The sequence below is a fragment of the Amphiura filiformis genome, chromosome 1, assembly GCF_039555335.1.
Source record: "Amphiura filiformis chromosome 1, Afil_fr2py, whole genome shotgun sequence".
In the NCBI taxonomy this organism is placed as follows: Eukaryota; Metazoa; Echinodermata; class Ophiuroidea; order Amphilepidida; family Amphiuridae; genus Amphiura; species Amphiura filiformis.
The window spans coordinates 83,143,002-83,164,524 of NC_092628.1; the positions used below are offsets into that span (position 1 = coordinate 83,143,002).

The 21,523-nt window shown below is 36.0% G+C and overlaps 1 protein-coding gene across 1 annotated transcript in view; it reads left to right on the forward strand.

Annotated features, from left to right (window-relative positions):
- The first annotated feature begins 403 nt into the window (after positions 1-403).
- Positions 404-21,523, forward strand: part of LOC140154961 (aspartate aminotransferase-like) — a 30,151-nt gene continuing 9,031 nt past the window's right edge. Inside the window, exons 1-7 of the mRNA XM_072177627.1 lie at positions 404-751; positions 4,911-5,226; positions 7,186-7,323; positions 9,689-9,816; positions 11,691-11,754; positions 16,351-16,390; positions 20,586-20,676. Coding sequence (XP_072033728.1) covers positions 4,932-5,226; positions 7,186-7,323; positions 9,689-9,816; positions 11,691-11,754; positions 16,351-16,390; positions 20,586-20,676 — 756 coding nt within the window. The 5' untranslated portion in view covers positions 404-751; positions 4,911-4,931. The remainder of the gene's footprint in view (positions 752-4,910; positions 5,227-7,185; positions 7,324-9,688; positions 9,817-11,690; positions 11,755-16,350; positions 16,391-20,585; positions 20,677-21,523) is intronic.

Here is a 21,523-nt window from a genome sequence, read left to right on the forward strand (position 1 = left end):
CATAATTTAAACGGGAATTTAAAAAAAATTGCAAATTGCAAAGAAGCTCAAAGAAAATGGAACAAGTTAAACAGCAAAAACCCGTAGGCCTACGGTATCTCCTACTTGATATGTAGGCATATTTTTATTGAAATCAAACTTGATCAAATTTTGAAACCATAGGCCTCGTGGACATTTTGCTTGGTAAAAAAATTAGAAAAACAAAACAAAATCTACAGCTTTGTCGAATTTTATGCTTTTCTCATAAATGCACGATTGTTCCTATATATTACACCAAACGGCTGGACTACATGACGTATCAGCATCAGCATGCATCAGCTGATCATTGTTTACATCATTTTATTTGTGGAAAGGTCACTGAATGACCTGGTTTTTATCAAGGCAAGGATGATGCAGCTTAAAATTAATTAACATGATTAATGCTAATTTTTAGTGGCGTGATTCTATGCATCCATGCCAAAAACTGAACCTGTGACTACACATTTTGTTCACATCTACTACCGCCTTGTCAGTATCAGTGATATACGGACAGTTCAGTCATTGTCAGTGTAGCCTACTTCAAGTTCATGTCGTGACTGAATGATTTTAAGCTTACTTGCTGACTGACGTTGCTGTGGGGATTGGTGTGCGGTGGATGCATGTGCTGTGTATGGTGACAATCAATACATCTCCCAAGGAACTGCTGCAGTCCACTGGTGTGGCATCGACAAGATCAGACTTAACTGTTTTGCTACTGACGTCTGTGTAAAGAGTTAGGGCAGCCGGCAGCATCACGTAAGACGTAATAACGTAAATGTCATACTGATGACATCTGTTTTGCCCGTTTTTTAAAGTTTGTGTTGTGAACTAGATTTTAGTGTACATTGAAAGGTTTTTAGTATCCAATTTAAGGGTTTACCGTCGTAACTAAACCTATCGATCAATTTTTTTAAATTGACATATTTTGTACATTAATATGTGTAGATAATAAATCAGTAAAAAAAACAGGGGGTGCCGGACCTCACTTTTGAGCTACAGCCGTTTTAAAAGAGGTGTACATTTCCAAAAATCTCTGTAGGCCTACACTTCAATGGCAAAATCAGCAATTTTCTTAAAATAGACAACCTTTTGCGTTGTAGAAAAAAAATTGTATCGATCAAATTTTTAAAATTTTATGTATGTTATGAAAAAGAAAAAGCTCTGTAAATCGCGCAAATAAAAATTGGGGGTACCGGACCTTGTTTTCGCGTAAATTGACCAAAATAGGTCAAAAATGCATTTTTTCTGCGACACCATGCGTAGTTAATTGCGTACATGGATATTTTGGTGCGTACTAACGTGCTGGTATACACGCAGCGATCTGATGCCGATAAGCGTTCATTTACGCATATGGACACAAAAAAGGAATTGTCTGTTTACGCAGGAAAGTTTTCACTGTAAAAAAAGTTACCTTTAGAAGAAGTTACCATAACAGGAACAATTATTCTAATGATGTCGATTATTAAGACTTCATGCCTTAATATTTGTACTAATTTGGTGTATTTTGGTCATAAACGGGTGTAAGAAAGACTCTCATTCTGCAATCTGCAAAGATATTGGACCAAAGAGTTATCAAATTACGCAAAGTGAGGAATTTTCAGCTTTCACCAGGTTCACCTGACTCAATCGACCAAAAAGAGGATTTATTAAACATGTTAAAGCGAAGCGTTTGACACCATGGCCGGAAGTGTTTGACAATAATAGGCCTACAATTATTATAGGCATAGGCCTACTTAGCATGCTTAGTGCCGTTTACCGAGAGGAAAACTTTTTTGGTCACAAAAACTATATAATACGGAATTATCTTGATGTGGATTCATATCACATAGCAGTTCAATTAAAGCAAAGTTAAACACTGGGTTGCCTATAGCTGTAGAAAAACGTTTGGCTTATTAGGCTATGATATTATTTTTGTAAATGTATGACACATTTGTTTGAAATTGAATAGTTTTGATGGTGTTGTCTATATCGCATGCATTATGAATTCAGTGCACGTAGTACGCCTAGGTCTTTACCCAATAACACAAAATGCTTTAAACATTTAAATGTTGGATTATGAAACTTTTAAAAGTTGCCGTGTGGTGTGTTTCATTATGAAACGTTCTACAATAACCTTTAATAGGCCTATAATATACCGGTAGCTGTTACCCAACATTTAGGCCAAAATATTATTAAAACGAATTAACCAATTTAACCAACACTAGTTTAGGCCTAATGTTTAAAAAAACCACTTGATTCTGTGTTTGTTGGGTAGGCCTATAACTTCATACCATCTATGGACCATACTGTTGTAAGCCTACTTTGGGGGAGGGGTCCAGGTCCGTTATCAGTGGAAGCACGCTGGCAAAATTTGGTTTGTAGGCCTACATGTTATATTTAAGCGGCCACCTTTCTTGCACTCAGCAAACATTGTTTTCTTTATTTTGTGGCCCTGGTTATCGCCGGTGCGCAAAAATAGCATTGACACGCACAACACGCATCGTTCTCTGCGATGTCTGCAACGCAACGCCGAGCAAGACGCGGAGTACGCACGCGTTGAAAAGAGGCGCAATAGTCGAGTCGAATCGGGTGACGACGGAAAACCCTTAAGTATTCTAGTATGCAAATCAATTAGACAGTAGAATATGTGGGGGTGGGGACTCGGATATGAAAGGGACGTACCTGTGGCTGTGCCTACCGCCTGAGTAGGGGGCGGGGGGACAAAATAACATTTTGGGGGCACAGACGAAAAAAATTGCAGTTACACCATACATACCGTTTTTGGTTAAAGAGAGATTGCAGGCGCGCATCCAGGGGTAGGGCGAATAGGCCCCCCGGGTAAAAAAAGGAGAGGGAGATAAATGGAGGGGGAAAGAGGAGAAGAGAAGAGAGTAGCTCGTTCACGTATCGGTTGCGTTGTCCCACTGGCCTACTAAACGTAGATTGCCTGGCGATCAGAGTGTTATCGTCAGAGCACCTTGGACTAAGAAGAGAGGAGAGAGAAAGAAGGGCGGGGGGCCAAAACATTGTGAGTATACATAGTAGGCTATAGATTACAAATGTAGTACCGGTAATAGTAGGCTACTACTCGGTCTACTGCATGTGAAGATTGTATCAAAACATGCATAATTCATGTTAAATTTGCCTGGTTGATTTTTTGTAGGGTAGGTAACAATTAAAACTGGTTATATTTAACAGCATTTTATGACATAAAATAACATAAAATGCCATTTTGATTTGTTCAAATTATTAGATATGACGGTAATGAATGACAATAATAAACTTTATAACATAGATTTTGAGGTCATTGTGTGAAATTGTCGGGTTTTGTTTTGGGCCTCGGTCCAAATACCTTGGCCCAAAACAAAACCCTCCGATTTCACACAATGACCTCAAAATAGATGGTGCACAGTTATTATTGTCTAATACATGCTACAGATTGGGGGGGGTAAAAAGGATTTCAAACTAAAATTTACATAATAATAGTGTTAAAATGGTTCCACCAAATGGCTTCAATTAGGTCTTCATTTTGTAAAAGTTTCTCACTTCTGAAGGGAGCTGGGCAACTTCCCCTCACCCCCCTGCGTCATGCAAGCAATCCGGAATGTCCGCTTCGCGACCATATTTTGTATTGACAAAAAGAGGCTCCTTGCCCCCTTTCTTTTACTTTGCCCTCCAGATTTTCTCTTTCATTTGTTGTCAGAGGGGCACTCTTTTGGTTTCTTTTTTGTCAGGGGACACTCTGCCCCCCTGCCCTCAACCCAATTTCAACCTATATCACTGCATGAATAATAGAATGTTACAGGGAAAGTGAAACAAAGTTAAAAATTGTATTTTGTTTTCAAATTGCAAATGTGATGCAGATGGAATTAAAAAAGTGAAAAGGGATAGATGAATGAGGTTATTGACTATATAATTTGCATTTTTTGGGTGAAATATCTCAACATTGTGTTTTGGACCTCAGAATATCCCTCAGGATAGCACATGTTTATTTCACAATATCCTCAAAACATTGGACCACATAAAATTTTAACATTGTTTCATGTCACCACCTTTTTGCGATTAAGTGAGGTAGGAAGGAGGTGTTTGTTTCTTCTAAATTGACAAAATACAGTTTTCACATAAAATTGACATTGGTAACAGTTTTCAGCATATGCCAGGAAAATGAATTTCAGATCATGAGGGATTAGACCCAGAGTTAAAAAACCACTTGCAAGTGATTCATGCTGACTAAGTAATAAACCTGTTTATCAGCATTAACATTTTAGTAAAGTATTCAGTGGTGTATCGTGGCCGCTCCCACCCCGGGTGGCTGAAGGAAATTCAGTTTTGCCGCCCCTTCCTCAACAGCACGAAAAGGTTGACCCAATTTTTTTTCGGTCGTTTGAAAAAGTGAAGAGCAAAAAAAAAAAAAAAAAGGATTATAAGCGCTAGCGCCCTAAAAGCAACACATTTTTATGTATAGTACAATTTTTTCAAATTTGTTTATACTTATCAACATTTTTCCCGCCGCCCTTTTTTCTCTACTAATTCTTTTTGCCGCCCCTTCTTCTTCCAGCGCTCCTTCGTTTGCCGCCCCCTTCTTCTTCCGCCGCCCCTTCGTTTTGGCCGCCCCCGCTTTTACCCCGGGGCGGCTGGTGCCCCCAAAGCCCCCCAAAATACGCCAAGCATGGTATTAAAAACTTCCAATTTGATCAAATGAAAATTAAAAAAAGAAACAAGTATGGACTGATCCCATAAAGTGAGGAGGGAGGTGGATGCAAAACAAATTAATTTATTTAAATAATTTGACCTTAAAACAAACATCAATATTGTGATGTTAATATCAAGTATTCTGTGTGCTTCAGTTTTGCTATCACCGATAACACACTCACATGGAACGATATATTCTATTGATATCAATTCAAACAGAGAACTTAAAACACAATAGCAATATGGAAGTGGAAACATCAGTAAACATGGAGGTTGACAATTCTTTCAATACGGAAGAAGGAAACGACAAGAAGAGGGAAACCAAGCAACTAGAATCAAGATCCCTGCTCATGCCACACCTCAGAGAATATTGCCCAGCATCAAATTTGGCCTTTAATGAGCATGTGAACAAGCTGATTGCTGAGGGAAAGAAGGTCTACCATTTTGCTTTTGGGCAATCACCGTTTCCAGTTTTGAAGAGTGCACAGAAGTCATTAGGTGAACATGCCTGGCAAAGCGCCTATCTACCAGTTGCTGGTAAGTAACATGTTGGCTCTTGCAGCTGGGTGTACTGTACTGGGGCCAGCCACCAAGTGGGGGGGGGCATAATGTCCTAATTGTCCTACGGACCTACTTCTAATAAGTACAGCGAAGCATGTGAAAATGTGCTAAAATAGGCCAAAAATTAGAACAATGGAGGCTATAAATTGGAGCCAAAGGAAGATGAATATTTGGACAAATTTTCCACACCCCTTCTGGTTGGTACGCCCCTGCCCTGGGCTCTTGTAGAAGTGTGGGTATTGCAGAGTTACATGGGTACCATACCCTGTGTCATGTATGAACAATACTGCAAGGATACCATCATACCATTATGGCAAATTTTGATTATTTTACTTGAGAAAACAAAGAGAACATTTGAAAAAAAAAAGCTTTTAATTATTTCCACTATTTTCTGTATATTTTGAGAAAAATACACAGAATATTAGGGAAAGTTTTAAAAGTGCACTGTTCATACCTGAAATTAAATATCTTACTCAATTTCATGCTAATGTATAAAACATGGATAAAAGTTTACAGGAGGCAGAAATTAAAGAAGGGGCACTTAAGGGGGTACTACACCCCTAATTTTGTGCCTATTTTTGCATTTTTCTCAAAAATTATAGTGCATTGGTAACAAGTAAGATATGTATAATTATAGGGGCAAGGACTACAACTACTGCACTGAAAATTCAGCAACTCAGGGCAAGTAGTTATTGATTTATTGATTAAATATTGGTTTTCCCTCATTTTTGACTGTAACTCCACAACTGTTGTCTGTGCTGAAATAAAACTTCCAGTGCAGTAGTTGTAGTCCTTTCCCCTATAATATACATATCTTACTTGTCACCAATGCGCTATAATTTTTGAGCAAAATGCAAAAATAGACACAAAATTGTGCAGGGGTGTAGTACCCCCCTTAATATGGCCCATATAGAACTATGTCCAATTTAATAAAAATCCCTAATTTGCATTTTTACCTGAAAAGCAAATTATAGGGAATATTTTTTTTTAGTTTCCTTTGGCAGAGTCTCTTTTCATGGTTGATCAGTTCTTTTCCTTTGTTACAGAATTGAAGTATTTATTACTGGCACAAAATTAATATATGCCCAGGGTCCAAGTATGGTTCCAATTCATTTAGTTCTTTCCTAAGATAATTGTGTCACGCTATAACAAATACAGGTTGATCCTATCTACATGTAAACATGTTGAGGCAACTTTCAATTTCCAAGCTGGTCTGATTTGTTGGCTTACTTGTAACTTGCAATTTTGAATTAAAGTCATAATTATGAATATATTCCCATAGAACACCACAGTTAAGTAGTTCAGATAGTACATACAAGTTTTCTTTCATTTTACCTCATTAGTTTGGCTTAAAATTGTATATTTAGGCTTTAATGAAAGTGTTCTCTAATCTCTAGTGATAATTTTTCTAATTTGAACCTTCATACACTGGGTATAAGTCCTTGTCAAACCAATGTGTCCCTTTAAGTTTAAGTCACACACACATACACACATATTACCGTAACCACTCGGGTATAAGCCCATGCACCCCCATAGATGGCGGATTTCACTTCAAAAAAGTGGGGGGTTGGCTTATAACCGGGGAAGGGCTAAAGTGCATGAATTTTAAAATGAGAACAATCATCCCCCATTTGTATATGCCCAATGTACCACTAATTTCTATCATCTATGTCAATTTCTTAAAATTATAAGTGTGGAATGTTAATTATCAACTAATATTTTTTTTTATTTGTTCTTATTAAATATAAGAACAAAGCATTGCTTTGATTTGAACTTGGCCAAAATTGAGTACTGGGCTTATACCTGAGTGCACCCTTGTTCCCAGAATGTTTTGAAAAATAGGGGGTGGGCTTATAGCTGAAGGTGGGCTTATACCCGGGTGGTTACGGGTACTTATTAATCTAAACCCTGTTCTCTAACATGTTCCCTTCCTAGGTTTACCGGAACTTCGTGCCAGAATCTGCAACTTCCATTCCAAGTTGGATGGCTTGGTCCATTTGCAATCTGACAATGTGGTTGTTGGACCTGGTTCAAAGGAATTAATATTCCTTTTGCTTCATGTTTTTGATGGTGGTAAGTTTTGTGGTGGAATTGTCAGGGCAAGAATGTGAATTCCCCCTTTGAATCCAGAGCAGGGGGCATTTGTATTTCAAGTTGTATATCACCCATATCCCCGCTTACAAAAAAAATGTAAAAAAGTAAAAGGTTCTTTTTTTTTCACAGTTGGATGCAATATGCGAGTATCTTATTTAGTGTATCAAAAACAGCAAAAATGTGAAGAAACTAGGGTACCTTTTATATTGCACAGATATTACTCAAAATGGGTAGCTAAACTCGTCACTGCAATGCAGACAAAAATCAATTGAAATGAAGGTGAAGTTGAGAGGGAAATCAAAATCTCCTCCAAACAAGTGCTTTTTTATTAGTTTTTCTACAGGCCTCTTGACTGATCGCAACTGGTGGTTTTGTGCCCTTTTGTGTTTGTTCATTGTGATTCATAACAGTTACAGTAAAATACTTGCTTAGGGTTGGAAAATAGCTCCGTAATACTTGATTTGGGTCCATTTTACACTAATGAAAAGTACTTGCTTTGGGTTCCTTTTGAAAGTCCTTATACGTGGGTGATATCTTGATTTATATACTTCATTAATATATTCTTGTTCATTGATTGGTTAAAAGTGGATCACATGACCAAAAATTGTTCTACCATCAGTACTCCTATCCGTAAATAGTACCTCTAAGCCGTAAATAGTACTTTTGACCAGGCCTTCGGCGTGCGGCGCGCATTCGATCTTGACGGAACAGTTCACGCATACGCTTGAAACTGCCATAGCGTGATTTCGGCGCTGCTGTAATTGGTTAGCCCAATTTTAGCTTATTGGATTTTTTTGCAGAGCAAAATATAGGTTGTGCTTTAATTGGTCGTGCTACAAATGTATTCACTAAGGATAGAAGCTGGAGAGTCCAAACGTCAAATAATTGTCTTTTAACCAATCAATGAACAAAGAATATATTAATGAAGTATATAAAACAAATACTGCCTTTATTCGAAGTTCTGGTTAAAACTATGGTCCCTCGTTGAGATCAATTAATACTATTTTCCTTCGGGGCTGCGCCCCTCATATATATAGTACTATTGATCTCACCTCGGGCCCATAGTTTTAACCAGAACCTCTCAGGGCAGTATATATTTGTATAATACAAGTGCCCCTCTCCCGGGCTTTGAATGAGTAACTGACAGGTATAGTGTTGCACATATCATACGTATCTTGTACATGTATGTTTGGTTGAAATGTCTTATTTTGAATCTGAAAACATTTTTAAAATGCAGAGTCATTAGGAATGACTATGCAAAACACAGATATAGGCAACAAAGAGCACTATATTACCAGTAATATATATGAGCCTATCAGTGATATCAATTAACAGTTTGGTGAAACGCCCACTGCCAGTGCCCGGTACAATTAATTCATAAACATAGGGAATAATATTCACATGAATAAACTCTGTGAAAAATAAACTTACATTCAGTATTTACCAGATGACTATAATAGTAAATCATATTTTTGCTGTATTAAAATTTTGCAGTTTAGAGCGAACCCATGTTCTGCAATGTTAAATTTGTGCAAATTTGTACTTTTCCTCAAAGGCCTATTGGAAGAAAAATATTTGTGAGCATAAAAAGTTTGCGAATCAACTGCACTCGCAAAATTCACAAAAAGTTCGCAAACATTTCATGCATTACAGTATGTGTAAAGGATAAATACAGGTGGAAATCAAGGCTCATTTATTGTCTCGTCTGTTTAGCTGTATCACGTACAGGATGTGGGAAATGCAAATTGCCTGAACTTTCACTCAATTAAAGCCACAATGAACGATCTTTTTAAACTACTTTGAATAATTGTTTTTCAAACCTGATTTTGTTATGTTTATACACATTACACATGTCCCAAATTGTTTTCTTTGTAGGACAACAGAGCAATTTTGAATTAATGTCTTAATAAGACATTAAAGCCTCTGTATAACACCATGCTTTAACAGCCAGTATGACTAGTATTATTTCATATTTTTGTGACAAAGAATTTTTTAATTTGGTTTTATTATAATAAGGTGTGGCTTTAAAGTCCCATTTTTTGGCTATTTTACACCAGATATTGGGCTATTCCTGAAAAAAAAACATTTCCAATTTACGATTGAGAATTAACTACCCATCCACCCGTCATTTTGGACAGGCAGTTTGCTCCTGAGACAGGCAAAGTTAATGCCTGTGACATATCAGAATTAAAAAAAAAAACAGGACCAGACTAATACAATAGCTATTTAAACTGACTGGTTTATGTTTTCAAGTCTAATGGGCAGGTAGTCAAATCCTTGCTAAGACCCTGTACACCTAGACATCCTGATTGGAACGTTCTCATTCTGTATTCTTTAAAAACAGATGTTTTGATTCTGTCACCATCATGGACAACCTACAAACCACAGACTCTCCTAGCAGGGAAAAAGGCCATAGAGGTGTCTACCAAGTTTGAAGACAATTGGAAGATCAAACCTAAGGATCTTGAAAAGGTGAGATACAAATACTGGTCCAACACCAGTTGGATAAAAATCTGTATTTATACCTGCATACCCAGTAATATTTATGACATAAACCAGCCATGTAATATTTTCTGTATTATCTGCATATTCCTGGTGCATGTACGTGCAGTGTAACACACGCGATATCATAAGATGAGCAAGTACTATGGTAAAAACATTGGCTACGGTGTCTTACACAGATTTGGTTAAAAATGATACAGGATGTGTAGGTGGGTGATGGTATTTTTCTGCATGGGCCTGTTATCTGATGTTCCTACCTTAAAACGTGGCATGGCTGCACTGCAAAAAGCAAGGAATATTATTGGGACTACTTTTTAATACGCTTCAAACTAAAATCCCTCACCAAAATTTACCATGCATCATGTAGGAAGATGTACAGAAAAATATTTATGGTCTGGTACCTTTTTCCATGGAGCTGATTTTGTGTAATGTACTAATCTACTTTTTCCTCCTGTCCTTATTTGGTTTATTTTTGCAGTCTTATTCTACAAACCTGTACTACATGGTTTTTGGTTTCTTTTAGACGCTCTGCTCTGGAAGATGCCATATGCATTTTCCATTTCTGCAATCTTTTGGTTTCAGTTGATTATTTTCTTTGATCTTTTCTCCATAATATTTAGCATTGCTTACCCAGGCATTTAGCATTATCTTTCCATCTTCTTTTAATAGATTTGCTTAGCAAGAAAGCAGAAAAGACAATCTCTGTAAGTGAAATCAATAGATGAGCTGCACAATTTATAATGGAATGTAAATGGTAAGATGACGTATCAATATGGCAAGTTGAGAAATTGAGCTAGTATGTTATTAATATTAATACTTTTATATCAATTGAATCAGTTCTAAGCTTACATTCATTGACAGCTACTTGGTTTATTTAGAATGAAGTTGGAAGAGTCTCTTGGATTTATCAAGAAGCATTGATTGGGTGAGAATGTGTATCAGATGTGCACCACGTTCTTATCTATATACCAAACATTTTGCGGAAGATGCATCGCAGTGTTAAGGAACTTATCATGGAAGAAAGCATTGGTTCAGTAGGGTGATGAAGTTACCAGTATAAGCAGATGTTTAGAATGCTGTCACAGATTTAAGTCATAGGAGATAATGCATCCCATAAGCTGTCAATTGTCACTCCAAGTCTCACATGAAGATTAGTGGGGTGTCTTTATAAAAATTCCTTTAATTCTGAACATTCCGAGGTAGGAATTATTTCCTTGTGTTTGGATCAAAAGTTTAAATCAAAATCCTTTAATTTTTGTATACTACTCTTTGGTACTGACCAGCAATCAATTTACTACTCTTTGGTACTGACCAGCAATCAATTTATTCTTAATGCTTTTTTGCATTTATATCTTGATGACTCTATTAAATGCAGTCCTAGCTATGTAAACTGTGCATTACATGGGTGGGGTGAACCTAAACAATAGCAATTCATGTATTTACATGGGCATTTGTCTTAAAAGATCAAACCTTTTATTTTGCAACTTCCATTACTTCACAGAACAATAAAAAGATAAGTTGAGTTAAGGTTATATAACAATGATTATTGACATTTTCAATGAATAAAGAAAGTCCTTGTAGGACTTTATGCTTTTCCAGTTTTATATAAGTCTTTTACATGGATTATTCAGGAAAAGGAGTGAAAAATTAAGCGGCATTTGCAATACTGCACTTTACACTATATACATACAAAAATAGGGAACCTTCTATCTCCTATATGCTTAAATCTGTGATTGCTACACAATGCTACGATGAGCACCAGCAGTGGGGATGTCAGCTGAGGTGATTTTACAAAGTCATAGAAGTTAACCACCAGCTTTGTTTTTCCATACTTAATACTACAGATCATTATGGAGAATTGTGTCAGTCCCAATCGTCTACTGATATTCTGCAATCCAGACAATCCAAGTAAGTTATCTTTGTTGCAGGAAGAAAATATTATGTAGGCCCTAATTGCAAAATGAGAAAACCTAAACAATTAATCTGATCTGTATTCAGAAATTGATAGTACTGATGTGTGAACTTGCAAACCTGGACACTAAATCATTGACAATATTGTTAGAAAGTAGTTAAAATGAAAAAGCTACAAAAACAATTTGTGTATATCCATATCAAAACGATGCACTTGTCTCATTTCAAGTAATAGCAAGGAATAAATACCAGACTCATCTCAAGTGGAGGTCACTTCAAATCATCCCCATGGTTAAGGAATGTTCTCTATATTTGTAAACCATGTGACTTGGGCTGATTTGAAGTGACCTCCACTTCAGATGAGTCTGGTATTTATTCCTAGCTATTATTTGAAATGAGACACATGTAGCAGCCGACAAGTGCATCGTTTTGATATGGATGCACACATTTGTGAAATCTTGTCAAAATGTTTGTGGAAATGTTGCTGAATACAATTTACAAACATAATCATGTGCACAATCATTGTCTGTAATTAATTTTGTACAACATAATTATTGCTATTACAATACAATCAACATTTTTTTCTAAAAACAACGGTTACTTTGGATAAATTTTGACTTTTCTGAAACGGATGTCCTGAATTATTCTGATCACAAAACAATAAAAACTTTGTGCAGTTGCATGACTCAATTTCCTGGTGTTATCACTTAACATTGACTATGTGTACGCATGATCGTTCCCAAATTTGTGAAAAAAGGGGTTATTTTTAAACTATGTTCGCGAACATAAAATGTTTGCGATATTTAAAAAATAGGGTTACTTTTGACTACGGAGTACTCAAAATTAAAAAATAGGGTATTTGAGAATCCTGAGAATGTTGAAATCCCAAGAAATCTTACCATTTCTTGCTCAATTTACTCCTGGATTTCACTTTTGTGAAACTTTTGTGCCTTCCTAATATTCAGCAACTCACTCAGTTTGTTTCTGAGGTTTGTTTACACCGATTACGTCACTAGGGACTTCCCAGTTTGGCTGCTGTGTTCTTTGGTGTGTGTTCTTGAAATGTTAAAAAAGAGGCGCTTTTGTAAAAGTGTACTTGAAATGCAAAAAAATAGGGGTAATTTTTAAGGCTAATTTGTACCCGTTTTTGTGCAAATGCTGAAAATGTTCTTGAAACCGCGCAAAATTGGGGGGTATTTTTGACTTTGGGAACGATCATGCGTTACGCCTTTGAATAAGCATTGACAACACCGGGCTCAATTTGCATAATAAGAACATAACTCAACATGGTGATGAGCATTTTATTTTTGACTCTAAAATGCAAGAAGAACTGCTTAATTTTCACATTTTTAAGAGGAGCAAAGACAAGTGTTTGAAAGTACACATTTGGGGGAAGGAAGAGAAGTATGCCTATCTTCAGAAAATTGGAAAAATCAATTTATGTGAAAAGCACTAAAAATTGTGTACATCCATATCAAAACGATGCACTTGTCGGCTGCTACATGTGTCTCATTTCACATAATAACTAGGAATAAATGCCAAACTCGTCTCCGAAGTGGAGGTCACTTCAAATCATCCCAAGTCACATGGTTTAGGAATATAGAAACATTTCTTATACAAATTGATTTGGGGATGATTTGAAGTGACCTACACTTGATATGAGTCTGGTGTTTATTCCCAGTTATTATGCGAAATGAGACACATGTAGCAGCCGACAAGTGCATCGTTTTGATATGGATTTACACAATTAGTTTGAACCAAACAAAGTCTTTTTATGAATTTGCTATTTTCAAAATATAATGTGATGTGGTCAAGTTAAATGAGTTGTTTATCGCTAATATTGATTTTGAGATTAACTTCCTATGTATTTTATTCTTAATAACAATGAAATTATGATATCTCTGAAACCACACATCCAGTTGTGATGGAGTTTATAAAAAAATAAAGTTCTGCCAATGGGCTATTCCAGTTGAAATCCATACACCCCCTATTGAAGACATGGCTTTCATCTCCCAAATAGGGAGTGGGAATTTCAAATGGGCTTACTTGAATGAGTGACTCCATTTGAAATCTACACTCCCTGTGTGAGAGATTAAGGTCATGTCTTCTGTGGGGGGTGTATGGATTCCAGTTGGAATTGCCCAATGGACAATGTATTAAGATATTTAAAAACAAAGCATGTTGATTTTGTTCGATAAACAACTCATTTTGTGTGATTTCATGTAATATATTGTAATGTGTGCCTATTTTCTTGAAAATGATCTTTTACAAACTTGACAACCACATGTACAAGGCCTGGAAAAAATGTGGAAGGTGGGAAGCTCCTTCCAGGGAAATTTGGAAGTTTAGAGGGAAATAAAGATCCTTAAACAAAGAAATACATAAGAATTTGGAGCGAAATTTGTCTTTTTGAAGGGAAATTTTGATCAGCTTCCAGGGAAATTTTCATTTTTTCCAGCCCTGTTACAAGCTTGTTTCAAGCTAGTGATATGCATGTTGCACGGGGCCCGGGGGTTCTCTTGATATTATGCTCAGTTAACCAAGCTTGTTCCAAAAAACACTAGACCAGCTGTGGTCCCGGGACTCACAAAAAAGGTCTCATATAGGTCAAATTCAGCCAGCTCGGATAGGGCTTCCAGCATTGCCATGATGTTTTGTTCTCAAAACTAGACAGAAATTGGGAGAAAAAATTACCATATTAGGATGTGTCATGTTTTTTCAAATTTGTAGAATGTTATCTTTTTTTGTGTGGAAAAATAACCACATTTTGCCATGACGGTATGATTTTATCCTTTCAAAAATGGTTCAGGGTCTCTTATAGGGTATCCATGCAATACCACAAGGTCTAGTATGGGCTATGATGGGTATCTTGATAAGTATATGTGATCTCAGAACTTTTTACCCTGGGTCACCTTTGGAACATGTTTGGTTACCCAGGTACTTGTTCAAGAGACTCCTTGACATGATCATCTTTGCAATGATTGTGCTGCAAGCTCATCTCAAGCTTGTTTGCAAACTTGTTAAAGCTTTAAAATGATATAATAATAAAAACATGAGTGTAATAATAATGATAATTAACATGCTGTTACTTATAATTATTTACTGGAAAAGGCTTGGGCGATTCAAAGATCTGTAAAATATAGTGTCAAGAAACACATAACCTAAAAGTGCAATGTCATGTTTGTGAAATATGTGACCATGTTCAGCTGCTTAGAAAACAAAAACAAAACAGAAATTTAAAGTTGAAAACATCCCTGATGCAACTGCAGGGGTACGAAAACCTTTAAATAATTTAAGCAGATCTGGAATTGATATGTCAATGATTCTGACATAATATCTGAATTATACAGTTTAAAATCCAGTTCAATTGGGCAATTCCAGTTGAAATCCATACTCTCCCTACAGAAGATATGATACTAATCTCCCACACAGGGGGTGCAAATCCGGGGGGGGGGGGGCCCTCAACTGAAATTTCAACATTTTGGTGGGTCTTGTGAACTAAAATTGGGCCAAATTATAGGCTTTGGAGCTAAAAAAATTCCAAAATTGTCCAAATTGCCAGCCAGAGTTTGAGGCTCAAAGAACTGGAGCATGATCCAAATGTGGGTCTTAAGGAACTGCCGGGGAGCCTGAAAAAGGGACCCTTGACCGCCGCACATACCCATACCCCATTTACATGTGAGTACCCCCTCTGAGGTGCAAATTTCAAATGGAGTCGCCCATTAAGGGCTGGGGTATGAACGTTTGGACAGTATTTATTGTGGGACATTAGAGCACATCAGACATATCGAATTGCATTCTGAATACTGAAGAATGTCATTCTGATATCAAATAATTTTGATTTTTGAAATTAGCAATTTAATACACATTTTATGGCAAATCATTAGAAATTGATATTTTTGATGTTTAACAGTACTTGAAGTAAACTTTATAAATCTGATGATATATACTTAAAGTGTATTTAGGTGGAATGAAAAGCTGACGATCAATTGAAAATTTTGTCCTTTAAGTTATTGAAGATATGGATTTTTTTCCCAAAACACCAAAAAAATTAGGTCTTTTTGGGAAAAAAATCCATATCTTCAATATGAAAGGTCAAAATTTTCAATTGACCGTCGGCTTTTCCTCCCTGCTACATACACTTTAAAATATGTCGTTAGATTTATATATTTTACTGAGGACTGTTATATATCAAAAATTTGAAAAATATCAAATTTTTATAATTTGTCATAAAATTTGTATTATATTGTGATTTTCAAAAATGAAAATTATTTGATATCAGAAAGACATGCTTCGTATTCAGAATGCAATTCGATAGGTCTGAGGTGCTCTCATGTCCCACAAAAAAACTACTGTCGAAAGCATAATAAACGCTCAATTTAGATCCCTTAAGGTAGCCCATTTGAAATTCACACTTCATGTGTGGAAGATTAAAGTCATGCCTTCCATAAGTGTGTATGGATTTCAACTGGAATAAACCATTTGGTCTGAATTGGACATCAAGTAAAATGCACATCTCTTTCTGGATAGAATATAAATATCGCCCAAGCCTACTTGTGACTGACAATATTTCTGCATGATTTATTTCTACAGCTGGAACTTGCTACTCTGCTGAAGACCTAGAAGCACTAAGGTTCTTGTCTATCAGCATGGGTTCTCATTCCTTGTTTCTTGTCTTGTTTAGAACTCTTTTACATTCCCATATTTTATTAGTCCAACAAGATGTTGTAGTGACATTGTCATTATTATTCATATAATGGAAGCGGCTCGGTACACAATGCAAGATAAATGTACTCAAAGCTATAGATACTATCTGCTTCCCAGCTTTGTTCAAGCCTGGTGAGAACATTTTGAAACAATTAAGTTGCTTATGCTATCTTACTGTTGACTTATATTATTGTGCAAGCCTACAATGAAAAATAACAAGTTGCATAGCTCGATAATTGTGCTCTGGAATTTAGCAGTGTAATCATATTTTTTTTGTTATACATGGAATGTAAGATGTTGATAATGTAGTTCAAAACTTGTGCACCCAAGTGATACCCTTTTTTGTTGTTGGTGGGCTCGTGTTAAGCTGTAGTACTAGCTATAGTCAGAAAAGCTAGAAAGATGTGGATATTAATATAGAGGCAACAATGTGATGACTTGGCCCCAATTATGTTGAAAAAATAGTACATGCATGGACATAGGCGCTCTGTGCAGGCTGCCAGTTGCCCCATCTTGTCTGGATGCTCTATGTATTTCTAAAAACAATTTTAAGTGGACCCACATTTGAACTTATTGGAGGGAAAAAAGAGTTCTAAACATTGTATTGTTTTGTGTGAATGTATGTGATGTGTTATATGGGTAATTTGTTCTAATTGTTTAAATTTAGTGACATCAAGAATCATATTAACTCCTCAAAAAAGTTTGGAAACTTTCAAAAACGGCTGTATATCAGAAATTTTTGAAATCTATCTCCACATTGTTTCATGTCAGTGAAACCATTGTTCTTTCCTGTCAACAATGACACCTCATTTGTGGCGATAACTTATTCCACGGCTGAGTAACTTTCTTTGAAAGACTGAGAGGTCTCAAAGAAAATGTGCCAATCTGACCATTGTCTGCGCTTATCTTATTGCTTTAAATGAATGAACGAGTGGTTAAAGGCATGAATTAAAGAATGAATGAAACGTTATTGCCATACATCATGTTATAAAAAAGCGCGCTAGGATGGTTCTACATGTGGATTCAAATAGATCAATGCAAGTCAATCTCTCTTGCTGGTCACTTCTTCATAGTGGTCATTTGCAAGAAAATTCTAATCAACCATGGTTCGATTATCAGATCTGGATAAGGCTTGAGCTATATTGGTCAGATTGAGGCTGGCATACCTCAAAATCAAAGTGCGGCAACTTTTGGAGTTTCCCGCAGTATGATCTCCAAGCTAAAAGCCAAGTTTCGTCAGACCTGGTTTGGATATTGAATCACTAACAATATCGACCCAGAAGTGGCCGCCCAAGAAAAACAACGGCTGCAGAAGACTGGTACATCAGACTGGCAGCACTTTGAAACCATATTTAATGAAACATTGTGATATTCCTTATTCATGTTTACTGATGCAAATGGCGCAGACAGGGGCAGATTTGGCACATTTTGTTTGAGATCTTCTTGTCTTTCAAAGACAATTACTCAACCATGGAATAAGTTATGGTCACAAATTTGGTATTGTTTTTGACAGGAAAGAACAATGTTTGTATTGATATGAAACAATATGGATATACATTTCAAATATTTCTGATATGAAGCCATTTTGGAAAGTTTCCAAACTTTTTTTGAAGAGTTTATGTTGCTCATTCACATTATTTAAAAGTTGCACAACGCACCTTAACTATATTACAATTATGAGTAAATTTGGTTTCAGAAAGTTGATGAAATACTGTTTTTGATCGAAGCATGGTGTAATTAAAGAAGATTTTACTTGGTATTACATCTATTACCGGTAACTCTAAACCCACCATCCAGAACAATAGAATAGCAATATCGACAACAATAGTACTAATAATTATTATAATAATTTATAATGATGATTTTATACAAATATTAACTGTGTATGAGTGTGATGGTCGATCCCTTCTGGCTTGTGGAAGTGAACAATACATCTTTCACCGAGTGATTATATTTCGACCATACATTAATTTAAGACAGTTAATATTTGTTTTATATCACTCGTACATAAATTCTATTACTCTAAAATACTATTTAAGGTAGGAAATACATTTTTTAATCAACATAACACTCCTGGTCACTCCTGGAAGGCATAAATGATTATACTAGCTTTTTTTCAAAAGTTTATCTCATCTAAAGATGTGCATAGTTTTTATAGGCCAAGTACCAGGCCAAACTCACCATAAAACGAATCACACAAAGTACATAGCCTCAACGAAAAAAAATAGAAGCAGCAGCAATACCACTTATGGTTTTCCATTTTCTTCTGAGTCAGACGTATCTTTTTATAAACTTGGATTCCTCGTTTATTCTGCAACCTGTAAATGCATGGCCTGAAATTGATTAGCTTGTATGCATTACACCACACATTGATTAAAGGTTCACATTTTAACATATTTTTTTCCATAAATAGAATGTGATAGGTGAAATAAACAATCTGTAAAATGGCATTCCTACAATAATCTTATGCACTATATATAAACAGCTGCAATCCAGGAAAAATAGTTGGTAGGCCTGCTCAAAACAATTCAAATGTGTAAAGTACTGTCAAATTGGATCAAAAGCTGGATACAAATATACCATAGATCGGCAAACAGAACTCCCTGTTCAGTATGTGTTAAATTCATGTGTACTGCAGCCTGCATATTCCCAACCCATATCTTTCAGTTTTGGAGAGTAGCAAGCTTATACCAGCTGATAACAAGGCTGTGCCCAACATTGAATTTGGGGAACGGGGCAGAAATTATCCAAAAGGACAGAAAAGGGTGCCAACATATTGTCCAGGATTGTAGGTTTATTAGAGCTCAAAACATTTCAATTTCCATGATTTACATACTGTTGATATACTGAAATATTTTTTGGGATTTGTACAAAAATAAGAGCTGAACCTAAAAATAACTCTGATATCATGCATGCTCAGAAGCTATTCTTTAAAGCTATTAGATTTGAGTTTTGCTTTAGGTATGTTTTTGTAGATAAGGAAAATGACAGGAAAGCTTTACACAGATAAATTCTATGTTAGGCAACGAAAAACAACACAAAAGAAGCACTGTTCTATGGGATTTAACCAACCCAATTTTAAGAAAGAAAGGTCACGCAGTTATAGGTTGAGTGGTCATAATTTTAACATTATTAATTAAGAACATAAAGATGACATGAATGTGCGAAGAATTTTTGTTAGCTACAGTTAACATTATCATCCAAATTTTAACAATATGTGAAAATTGGTGTGATTTGAAGTGGCATATTCACCCAGGTCAGGTATAGCGTAGAATAGCTTACTTGCTTGAAAGGAATGGCTGTCAAAGTGTGTCATCGCTGGGTAAGAACCAGCATTGTATGTGGTTGATACCCATCAAAGCATATCTTGTTACACAGTCACAGTTGAAAGTTTTAAAAAATTGTACTAAATTTTAACATATATTTTCAATCCTTAAAATCTCAGATTATTCCTCATTCTTCATCATAGGCTACTGTGCTTTCAAAATGATTCACCTGTTCATATCAATGTGATTGATTGTAATCAATTCAATCAAAATATTATATTATGACCTATCACACAAGTGTGGACTTTCCTTTTTTTCTTCTTTTTTTCCTTTTTTTTTAGGTATTTAATACATTGAGCTATTCCATTTGAAATCCACACTGCCCCTGTGGAAGATGTAGCTAAAGTCTGCTGCAGAGATTTCAAATAGAATAGACAACTGTGTCATTTACATTTGAAATTTACTCACTCAAGTTGTGAACGATAGGTAAAGTCATAATACAAGGGGAGTATGGGTTTCCAAATAATCAATCCTAGCAAATTCTATTTGAAACACATACTCCCTCTGTGGAAGACTTTCCTTACATCTTCCACAGTGGTATTGCAGATTTCAAGTGGAATAGGCCATTTCTATTACTTCATCATAAGTATATAGTTGATAGTTTCATTGAAGTACATGTATAGTTTTACAATAACCATTAACAAGAGTACTGCATGCGATAGCGATAAAATGCACACCCCAGCAGGAAGCTTTAGTATCGTGGAGCATAGTAGTTTACAGATGCTAAATTATTCTTGTGAATATCAAGTTAAACTAAACCAGGTTATAAGATTATTTCTTACTGTTTCTTTTCAGTGTGGTGTTACGCAAGCACAATACCATTGTGCTCTCCGATGAGATCTATGCCAGACTCCATTTTGATAATAACCACATCAGCATAGCAAAGGTAAGAGAAATAACATCTAACTTTTGTGCTCTTGGCTTGGTGTATTTCATACTGATTTAAGGGGCGGGAGGGGGCAGTGCACTAAAATATGACAGAGTATATAAATAGTTTAATATACCCATAAACAGCAAATATTCTCAATCCTATAAACAAGTTTCACTGTCAAAAATCCCAAATAAGAATAATTACACATTTTTTACCTACATGTACACATTTAAAAAAGTTGAAGTTTTGGATTAAATTTGAAATTATTTTGATTTCTCTAAAATAAGTTTAACAAAAAAAACAACTGATCAATACTAGTCATAACACCTCACAGGTAAATACCTATCCTGATCTGAAGTACCCAAACCTTGCACCATACTCTAACCCCGTTCTTCTTCTAAAACCTGCACTATTAATCTAAATCTAACACTGTGCTCTTGTCTGGGAAAGGGAAAATTTGTTCACCATTTGTTATGCAGTCAATCACAATTTGATGTCAAAATTCTTGTTCCCAAATAATTGGTGAAAACATGCTGAAAATCTATCAAATTAGAGTTCCTGGTCTTGAGACTATTTTCATACAAAAACATTTGAACATCTGCACAGAGACGACTTCTGATTGGCTAGAATCAGAATCGGAACAGCGCCACAGATTTGAACCATGGTGCTGTCACATTTTTGTACCAATGATTTAGTCTCTGGCCCAGCCTGCATGTGAGTGGTACAAATCTGTGGCACTGTTCATGTTGTCCACCAACTGGTGATTGGAGTATCACAGGCCTGATTAAGTTTCATCTTGTCAACTATCATGACTAGCAGCTCAGAGAATCTTGAGTGTTATGGGAAGTATAAATAGCCCCCT